The following is a 10,928-nucleotide window of genomic DNA, read 5'->3' as shown; positions in this document are numbered from 1 at the left end:
GATATGAATTCAACAAACAAACTTTATTTGATAGTTTAATAGTTTGTACAATATCGAGGCAAAAGGTACATCAACTTTTAGAGGTTGTAACGATCGATATAAGTTAATGCAACCCAATTTGCATAAAAATTACAGTTGTCTATGCAACATGTCTTTTTGTTCAAGCTATATAAAATATATATATATTTTAAATTTGTAACTACCATATATACATTGTTTGAAACAAAAGCTAAATTAGCCCTCTTTGCAATACTGTAGTTGTGTGTCTTAATCGTTGCAAAAAGTAAAAAATAACGTTTGATCAGAAAACACAACTATTTCTAAGAATAACAATAAAATAAAATATGTGCAAATTGCATTTACTCAGTTACTGTGTACACTACATGTGTAAATAAAAGCATGTATGATTCACGCGTCACCCATTGTTCACTGTGGACAGCGTCACCAAATGAAATGGTGTGTGGAGGCTGTTGGGTTTGTAAAGTGCTGGTACTGCGGTAGAAGCGCAAAAGTCGATGGCTGGAAGGGCTGGAACCCTCGAGGACCGCAGGGCGATGGCGAAATCACGCAACCTCTCTTTTCAGTATCGCCAATGCAGCTCTGATATGGTTTACCGTCCCGCACAAGAATCGGTACCACGACCCTGCGCAGCACTGGAGGAGGCCCGAAATCCTGTACAGACTCTCCCCTTGCTCGTTTCATCTTATACCTGTGGTTCTGAAACCAGATCTTAACCTGTGTGGGCGTGAGGCGCAGGAGATGAGCGAGCTGCTCGCGCTCCTGAGCAGACAGGTAACGTTGCTGCCGGAAACGCCTTTCCAGTTCATAGGTCTGGGCCTTGGAGAACAACACACGCCGTTTCTTCTTCTTTTCCTGATCTACCTCCGCGGGGGGCTCATTCGATCCCGTGGAGTCAGGAGACGCCTCCGGATTGCTCTCATCTGAGGCTGGAGAAAAATACCACAGTGGAACTTAATCTTGTGTCCAGAAAAAGTTTAACAATGTCTCTAACAATCTCTCTCTCTCTCTCTCTCTCTCTCTCTCTCTCTCTCTCTCTCTCTCTCTCTCTCTCTCTCTCTCTCTCTCTCTTAAACAATAATAATTAAACAATTAAAAGTAGATAAATGGAGGGCACTTTAAGGACATCAACTCTAGGGCCTAATAAAATACACACTAAAGGCACAAACCGTGCGCCCTTTATAGCTGATAATTAAAGCAGCTGAATCGTAATATTAATGTAACGTGCCAGTAATAGTAATAATTAATAAGCTAATAAAAGCTAGATAAAGCTAATAAAATAAGCTAATAAAAGTTAGATAAAGCTAATAAAATAAGCTAATAAAAGCTAGATAAAGCTAGGGTTGGAAAATATGGCATAATTGATCTACTATAGCGATAAGGAAAATTTCACTTTGTTTCCCTTTTTACTAAGAGAGGCATAACTTACACATGCAGTGGCCTCTGTCGCTGTCTGTCCAGGATGAGTAAGGGGAGCCAGTGAGAGAGTGGAGTGGCAAAAGATGCGCTGCGCTGTCGCTGTCATTTTCTGGTAAATCCAAAATACTCCTCACGGTAAAGCTGATCCTGGCAGGAACGGCCATGATATAACAGTGCTAAATTTGTTTGTTTAAGAAAAGCTTTATCCAAGGACGGGCTGTAGAATGGTACTTTATCCGAGTCCAAGTGATGATGTGTACACTGGCCTGGCGCTGTTTATATAAACAGCACTTAGCGCAGCTAAACAGTAGACGCCTCCCTATTCAGCCACAAAGCACCTGAATGACTCGAGTGCTTAAGTCCCAGCGACGGTAGGTGTGAACCAAGCTAAGAATAGGCCGCTACTTTCACAATGACTGAAGGAAACCCTCTTCATCATTACCGATGCGACCAAGTCGTGAAAAGTAGGACACAGATAATGGTAATTGTTGAGGCTGAATCACGTCTTGGGTGGCAAGTGACAACAAGAGAGCATCTCCTCCCTCTCCCACCCAAATAACATATCGGATATTTGCATACAAAGTGATCCACTAGTGTCCTATATTGTTTTTTGCCTTACTTTATCGGTATTTGAATGTTACATACATAGAATATACTTGTATTGGATTGTAATGCCAAATTGTACATTTTTTAATTAAAGTTGGAAATTAATTAAGAGATGAGGGGCATAAAGCATAAGAAGTGAAAAGCCAGAATGAGCACCGTCTACGAGAATTGACCCTGAGTTGTCTATAAATCCGGATGTTCCCCCATTTACAGTGAGTTTTGTGTTTCGAATAGGCCTATAACCAAAAGGCATAAAAGTTTGTGCCCATTTTTGAAATGACAGTTTATCTAACAGTTTATCTAACAACGTTTATTACTGTGTTAGGGATTTTAAATCCCAAATCCAGACTAAGATTCACAGAAACTAGGTAAGAGTGTCAAGTTTTTCGTTTCATTAATTATTAAATTAATTTGTGAGCTGGGTTCATGGGCTGATGTTGGGAGACCCAGCAGACTTTAGCAGTGAAGTGCAGGAATCAGTCAGTGGGCTGTTTTCCGAACGATACTTTCGGCTGCGTGCTGCGTCCTAATCCGCTTAATGTACTAAATTATATGCCAAAATATTACGCTACCAGAGAAGTGCAAGTTTGTTTAAAATAAAATTATTTTAAAATAAATTAGATTGTTTTAAAACATGGCTGTTTATTTTCAAGCAATTCAACATGGTGTTTATCAATTCCGTGTTTATCATATATGATCAATGCCAGTCCCACCAAGTGCTATTACAGTCCCAACAGGCCTATTGTAATTTATTTCTAACACATCTCTCCCTGTGTTTTTGTGACCCTCGTGTGATTTCTATTTGGATTTGGTTTTAGCATTGCTAATTTTTTTGTTTCAAAATTAGAATTAAATATAAAACACAATGTGCCTGGGATTTTTGTTTGCTAAAAAAAATATTAAAAGAAATGACATATTATTAATCTTGATTATATGTCATGAACCCCAGCCGTAACTGTATATTAAGTATATTAAGAAGTAAGGAAAGTATACTACAATTATAACAGAATGCGACGATACGATTTAGCTGGTCGTTTCGGACGGAGTTTCGTAGCGCACCTGGCCGACAGCCTATGTACGCTCTCCTCCCAGTACGAGTGCGTATATTCCTCCTCTTCTGGTCGTCCTGGGTGGTCGTATGGAGGGAAAAAAGGGAACACAAATACATGCCAACCAGCGACTGGGAACAAAAGAGGGAAATGTAGCCCCGCGTCCGAGACCCGTTGGAAGCATTTGTTCCAGTCAAGATTTTGCATTTGTTCAGTGCTTGAATAATGCTTGATTGACGCCCCTGCACAATGTCCTTTAGCTCTCTGGAATAAATCCGGGGTTGTTCCGTGTTGTCATGGTTTTGAATGGGATCTGGGTCGCTATCTTTTCTATCAACTGCTCTGCATCTACACCGGCTTCCAAGTCTACATGAAATTACTAATTATGCATGTAAAAGCTAATTCAGCAGCCTGGCAGCCTAGTGTTGTTATAGAGTTTATACTTGATAATAACATTAAAACTGTGGCTTTATGGTCAATGTCTTTCAATGGTCTTCAAAAACGTCTTTAGAATTGTAGGCCAGGGGTCGTGAAATAAATACAGAACGAAGTGCGAATAAAAAAAAATAAATCTGTTCATCAGTCAGTAAATATTTTGATGGAATTCATTGCCTAAGGTATCTACAAAAAGATTAGTCTAATATATATATATATATTTCAAAGTGTTTGCATGCACTTCCTAAAATGATAATTAATTGATTACAGTCGATTTTTTCAACACGTGTCAGAAAGTTTGCCAAGCTCTTTCCACAAGTGCAAACTCTTAAGCGCAAATGTAAAGCTTTTGTGCATGTAAAAGTTTGTTTCTAACGCCCGCCTTCCCTCTTTATGCCCTTAATCTATTACACACCTACAGATCATTGAGGACTTTGCAGAATGGACACTCTCCCCAATCCCCAAGAGCTCTTCAGAGCCAAATATTTGCCCTAGAAGGCTCTTCTGACTTAAACAAGACCAGAAGCTACAAGCATTATCGAAAGAAAACACTGTAGGCATAAGCGCACACACACACACACACACACACACACACACACACACACACACACACACACACACACACACACACACACACACACACACACACACACACACACACACCGTCAACTACAAAGAATATATTAACAAGACTACCTCAACAAGACTAATACAGTTTACGTCTGAAAATAGTAGATGTTTGTAGAAAAGAAAATCGAAATCAGATTAGTCTGCTAAATATACAAAAATACGAATAATTGTTCGTTTAATCGTAAAGTTTTTTTAAAATATGACGTATTTGCTTTTGAATGAAGATTGTAAACGAATAATAATTCTTTAACAAATACGCGTCTAAATTCATATCCCTGCATATCTTGGGCTCGGCCTTCCTACAAAACATTCACTATGTTTCTGCCATAGAAAGATCTGTTTGCTTTACATGTCCCGGTGTTGCAAAGATTTTCCCTCACTAATTAATTGTGTCTTTATTGCGTTTCCTCACTGTAGAGGTAAGTTCGGCCATTTTTTTTTTTTTGAATGACTGTCAATCATTTGCTAAAAAGTTATTTCCAGACTAAACCGAAATCTTTCACCGACACACGATTATGTTCATTGGAAACAACTCGAGCCGTGAGCGCTGAAGCTCATTTAAGAACATAAAAGTGTTAAAAAAGGAAGACCTTTGGAGCATAAAGTCAAACCGCGTCCGAGGACCAAACATATATCATGCAAAACGTTTTTTGGGTAAACGTTGATGTTTGAGAAATTAAAAATCAAACTTATTGATAAATTAATAAAGTAATTAATTAGATGTAATATGGGCCACAATTGCCCCAATTTGGTAATGTTTGGTCATGATACTTTAAATCTGTTTAAATGACGATAACTTTGTGTTTGTTTACTTCGAAAGCATCGAGATTACTATGTGAAATTCTCATGTTATGACATACACAGCGTCACAAAATGCTCAGGATCTTATTGGAACCATAAAATCCAGAAAAAACCCACACGGACAGTACCGTCCACAGTCTGTTACAGTCTAACTAATGTCTAACTAGTGTATCGTTACACTTAAATTCTCATATTAAAGACCACAAACCATGAAACATGACCCATAAAGATAAATAGGTATTGATTTGATTATCGAATTAATATTGTTGATACTATTAACTTTTATAATTCTTACATTGAAAAAGACTATGTAGATGTGATTATCCCTCTAAGCACAATCCATTTTACCAAAACATAAACGTGATTCAAATGGAAGAAATTTACAGCTGGGAATATTCTAACACCCAGGCCAGCATACCTCACATCTTCTTGATGTAGCTGCAGCGCGTCATTTACTTGTTTTATTGTTTTGAAAACGCCTGATGGTGATATATCTCGATGAAAATCTACTACCACTTTTTCTTTTTGCGTCTGTCTCAACATGATAATTCAGAACGATCCAACAAAGTAATGCCACACAATGATAAAGCTAACTATTTTATTATAATGTTATTCTTACTTTCTTTAAAATAAGAATTGCTGCATGGATAATTGCAGTTCACAACAACAACAACAATAATAGGAAGAAGAAGTAGAAGAAGAAGAAGAACAACAACAACAACAACAAAAAGAACAAGAACAAGAACAAGCTGAACAAGTAGAACAAGAAGAACAAAAATTTTCCATCTGCATATTGTGTCTAGAACAGTCAAGCAAAAGATTTTCAAGCAAATCAGGACAAAAGTCCTTAATATTTTCTGTCTGGCATGCTGCATCATTAGTCCATTTTTCTTAGAGTGTAAGAAACCTTTATTAAGAAGAAGAGGATTCGTCTGAAAACTCAAGCTCTGAGTCTGATTCCAGGCCGGTTTTGCACTGCATGTGAATTAGCCACAAACAGGGTTTATTGGCTAAGTGTGACCGATTAGAGGCAATTATTTTTAAACCTAAACCTGAGGCCTCTGAGTTTTCCAGGTAAAGCTGCAGTCAAAAACCCATTAAGCACTTTCCTAGGCACCAGGGGCATGAATGTCCCAGGGTCATTCATTGCCGTCAGTTACCGGGCCAGTCTGACTTGACTTAAATTGGCCTATAAAGACGTTGTCGTTGCTTTTGTTCAGTTCTGGTCCGAATAGATCTTTACATAATTAAGACATCATGTCAACCCTTACGGTGCTTTATTACTCTATCCCATATCTTCAGCTCGTCAGCCACAAATCTATCAAAGCCGTTTGAGCTTATTTATATTTAATTTCGTGAATATCTATATCTATTTATATCACTTTTCAAAAGTCAACGTCCCTATCAGTAAAGATAATTCAAATTAGAGTTAAATTTTACGTTTTAAAACGTCTAAAACCAAAATATACTGAGACTTATTCATTGGGCAACGTCATCAATAAGTAACCCGAACAATTAAAGAAGGACTTCTCATGTGGTAAATACGTTTCCCCTTAAAATAAGAGAGGCACGAGGCAGAAATCTAAAACAAACGCACTATAGCTAAATGAGAATATCTTAATTAAGGCTTTACTCTTGGGCGACTTTTGCAGATGCTGTTACATCACAAACATACAAATGGTAATTTTGAATGAACTGTTGTCGTCACTTGTTTATGTCACGTGAACAAGAAGCAGACTCTGACCACACTGAATTAATAGGCCCGTTACCCTGGCAAGATTCCTGGTAAGAGCGAGTAATCACTGAACCATCAAAGACGTTCTGTTCTATTTTGCGACGGAATGTGGCCTATATTTCCCCCTGCAATGGCGTCAAGACACTGGCATTTCTGAAAAACTTTGTTTCATATAGACAAAAGCTATTGGCAAAAAAAAACATGAACCAGCTAGTCTTGCACTTCCACTGAATGCACCGTTCACTGTATCACCGCCCACCCTGTTGCGCTGAAGTATTGAACACGAAGAATTGACAAATGTAACAGTGATAGAAAAGGATCGAAAATGAAAAGCCGCAACAGGGTGATGAAACAATGCAGCATAATATAAATAAAAATTGTTATAAATAAAACAATGCAGACTGTTTTAAAGTGATTTCAAAATGTGGATTTAAGCGGTAAACACGAAGCTAGTTATCCATTTAGGCTGTTAGGTGATATAGGTGTTAATAGCAATATTAATATCTAGCAACTAAAACCCAATACTGGATGTGTAATAAGTATTATTAAGATGTACAAAACAAATATTATGCAAGTAAAAGAAATGTAACAGAAAATGTTAAATTTTCTTTTACTTTCATGATATTTCTTTTATTACTGTTAAAATAATTCAAGTCACTCATCAAATTATTAGGAATAGATTTACAAAATTATTAGGAATTCTAACAATGAGTATACAGTACCTTCTAAGTTTTGAGATGCTTTTTCTGCTCACAACCTGTGAGCTCACTATCTGTTACTGCTGCATTCCTTTAAGTTCGGAAAAAATCTCCTCTGATGTATATTCATCAACAAGCTTTTTTTCCCCTCACAGACTTGCCTCTCACTGGCACTGTGTTTTTTCCTCATACCATACTGTGCAAAATCTAAAAACCGTTGTGCGTGAAAATTCCAGGAGAATAGCTGTGTTTGAAATACTCATAAACAACCATGGCATTGTCGAATCCACATACACCCTTCCCTACCCCACACCAGTTTAATGTTTGATGTGAATGTTAACTAACGTTCATGACCCGTGCCTGCAAGACTTGCTGCCTCGTGGTTGGCTGATTGAATATTTGCAATAATGAACAGATATACATGGTTTCCTACATTACAGTAGGTCGTCAGTGGTCTTAAAGTAATGTGGTTTTGAGATTTTTTCTAGTTGTGCACCTTGTCTGAAACGGGGCTAGAGTTCAGTTCTGTGGAATCAACGGTTGTGGTATAGTTTTAGGGGGCGCTCCTGTACTGAATGCATGTAATTCAACAGGCAGTACTTGCAAAATAGCACATCTCCTCTAGATGGCGCCGTGGGTCCTCGTTACAAGTCTAATATCTAGATCGCTCTAGATGAGGGCGTCTGCCAAATGACGTAAATGTAAATGTAAATGATACAGCAGCACCTCCGTGTTTTGTAGGATGTAGCTGCTCTGAAATAACCTACAAATAAGACTTCGCACGTAAAATTGAATTTCATTCATCCCTTCCTCCATCCAGCCATTAATTTGTCCCTTTCCTACATCTACATCCTTTCATTAATACATTAATTAATTTATTTCCCATACCACGATATACCGGTGCATCCAAGCTTATCCAAGGAACTCCATCATTGAGATGGGAATACACTCTGATACGACGGATGTCACCAGTCCATCTTAGGACCTCATACATACACGTTCACACATTCATTGAGAGCATATAATAGCCAATCCAGTAGCATGTTTGGTAAATTCGTAGTTTTTAATTTACTATACTTAACCTAAATTAATACACGACGATTAAACAGACTATGAAACACTCCATATTTATTGTATTCATATCGGTCATTCATTTGTCGATCAAAGCAAGATTGAAATTTTACACATGACTTGATCTTAAATATCAATCAAAAATAGTTTTTAGATATACTCACATGGAATTAGACATCCTATAGCTATGCTTTGACATGTTCATTTACAATATCTGACCCTGTGAACAAGGGCGTCGTAAGTGGGGGGAAAAGGGTGACTGAGTACATAGGGCCCTGGCATGTGAGGCGCCCTCGACGATTATTTTATAATTTGTATTAATGTTATTGCTTTATTATCTGCGCGATCTATTTGACAGTCGCGTTTATGTGCTACGTTATGTGCTATATGCCTATAGAAGCGATGCAAAGCGCGCATTGGCTGTGAGGGATAGAGAGTGCGCGGACTTGGTGGAAGATACAGGGGAGTTTGTGAGTGTTCCGCCGGTGTTGAGAGACGCGATACTCGCGCCGCCGTTGCACATGATGTCAAAACCAAAATCTGGCTATCAGAAAATAAAGGAGTGGGAGGAGAGGAAAAGAAAACAAAAGCAGGGAAAACAACTCCTCATAAGTTTTTTTCTAAAGAGAGGAGGTGAGATCTAAAGCACTGAACAATGTCAGTGCTAGCCAGTAAAATAAATGCTGCACAATTGTCTCTATTTCCATAAGACACAACTTGATTCCAAGCATGTGATAAATGTTCTTATCATACTACTAAACTCTGAAGTAATACGGAAAGTGTGAGAAGTATTTTTAGAGATTAAATGTGAATATAAAACAATGTTTGCACATCAAAACATTATGAACGTGGTCCCACATTTTACATGAATAATGGTATATAGAATTGTAAACTGGCTAAAGTATGAGTGAATTAAAAAAATTAAGCACATAACACTCTACACAGCTACAGAAAGTGAACTGCAATTTTTAATAAAATGATACTGAGTTGTTCCATCTATTTTAAAGGTTAGGACATATTATGATCAAAATATGATTGACATGAATGCAAATAACACGTTGTTATACTATTTTATACATGATATACTTCAATGCTGTAAGGCAGTAATTCACAAGTGGTTACTAAATCACTGAATCATATGTCCTGTCTATAGTAATGCAAATTTCAATATACTAATTGCTATTCATTTTACATTATCATTAAAAAAAAGTGAAATAGGGGCCTCCACACAGTATCTTTGCATAGGGCCCACGACCCTGTGCTACGCCCCTGCCTGTGAATCAAACAGATCAACTCATATGATTCAGAATCGGGCACGTTCACTTGCTATACTTGTAACGGTGACTGAAAAAAATAGACATTTTAATGACCTGCTTTAAGCTGCCGTTTTAATGCACGTGTTCTATTCTTAAAATGTTTTCATTTAACACACACACACACACACACACACACACACACACACACACACACACACACACACACATTTTTAAATTCATAAATTTTTCATACAATCATGCAGATGCATACAAAAATCGACAGATGGCGCTGGATCTCTATAAAATAGACAAGTAGATTGGTTAAGCCCATTTTAATTTCGATTTTTTCCCTTTTTCTGTAATTCAAATCGCGACACCGAACTTTACAGAGTTTTTGTTTAACACTGTAAAATGTCTCTCTCAACAAACCAAAACAAATTTCATCTGTTCAAGTACTGTTATTATTATTTTTCGAAATAAGAATGATAAACACAGTATCTGTTTTTAGACACATTTTCACCTAAAATTCTGTCTTTCTTAATTGAAATGCGATTGCTTTTAGTATATACATCCAACGACACAAGAAGAAAAATCGTTACGACGTGAAGCAAATATATATATATATATATATATATATATATATATATATATATATATATATATATATATATATATACATATATATATATATACAGAGAGAGAGAGAGAGAGAGAGAGAGAGAGAGAGAGAGAGAGAGAGAGAGAGTGCCTTTCTGTTTGGAAAATGCAGGTATATTGTAGTGGAATGTAATCTTTAAGACTAATGAAGTCCATGTGGTGGGACTAAGAGCTGTCAGTGTGATCGATGCTTAAAAGAGTCGTAAATATTGTTGCGTTTGTGCGTCTGAAGCGAAATTGTAGACTGGCCCCGCAAACAGCCGTACACACGTCGTTAACCTGCTGTCCTCCTCATTATGGCTGGATTTAAGTTACAGGAGCAGTCAACCTTTGAGAGGTGTTAACCTGCAAAGCCGTTTAATGGTGTCAATCCTGTTTAGAAGATAAAGGTTACAATCAGCAGTCGTCCACTGATCCTCTAAAAATGTTACAGGAAGACCATCGTCAGAATATATGTCTATTACAGATATACAGGATTCAATCAATCTTATATTGTTAAGAAGTTAATAGTATGTTTCATGTAACCTACGGGATAGGAATCACTTAATATAGT

The 10,928-nt window shown here is 37.3% G+C and overlaps 1 protein-coding gene across 1 annotated transcript; it reads right to left on the bottom strand.

The window, feature by feature from the left end:
- Positions 1-243: 243 nt before the first annotated feature.
- On the bottom strand, positions 244-2,829 carry nkx2.9 (NK2 transcription factor related, locus 9 (Drosophila)). Its single transcript, XM_027172891.2, has 2 exons — positions 1,448-2,829; positions 244-947 (listed from the first exon to the last, which is right to left on the bottom strand). Exons 1-2 carry the CDS (start codon positions 1,599-1,601, stop codon positions 442-444), a joined length of 660 nt encoding a protein of 219 aa, XP_027028692.1. The 5' UTR covers positions 1,602-2,829; the 3' UTR covers positions 244-441.
- Positions 2,830-10,928: the final 8,099 nt, after the last annotated feature.

This window comes from Tachysurus fulvidraco, chromosome 12 (genome assembly GCF_022655615.1).
Source record: "Tachysurus fulvidraco isolate hzauxx_2018 chromosome 12, HZAU_PFXX_2.0, whole genome shotgun sequence".
Taxonomy (NCBI): Eukaryota; Metazoa; Chordata; class Actinopteri; order Siluriformes; family Bagridae; genus Tachysurus; species Tachysurus fulvidraco.
Note: the sequence above shows the minus strand (reverse complement) of the source record. Positions and strands in the feature narration are given on the sequence as shown.

Coding starts and splice junctions, on each gene's coding strand:
- nkx2.9 (XM_027172891.2), bottom strand. CDS start 1,601: ATGGCCGTTCCTGCCAGGATCAGCTTTACCGTGAGGAGTATTTTGGAT. Junction 948..1,447: donor CGACAGAGGCCACTGCATGT/GTAAGTTATGCC, acceptor ATTTTTCTCCAG/CCTCAGATGAGAGCAATCCG.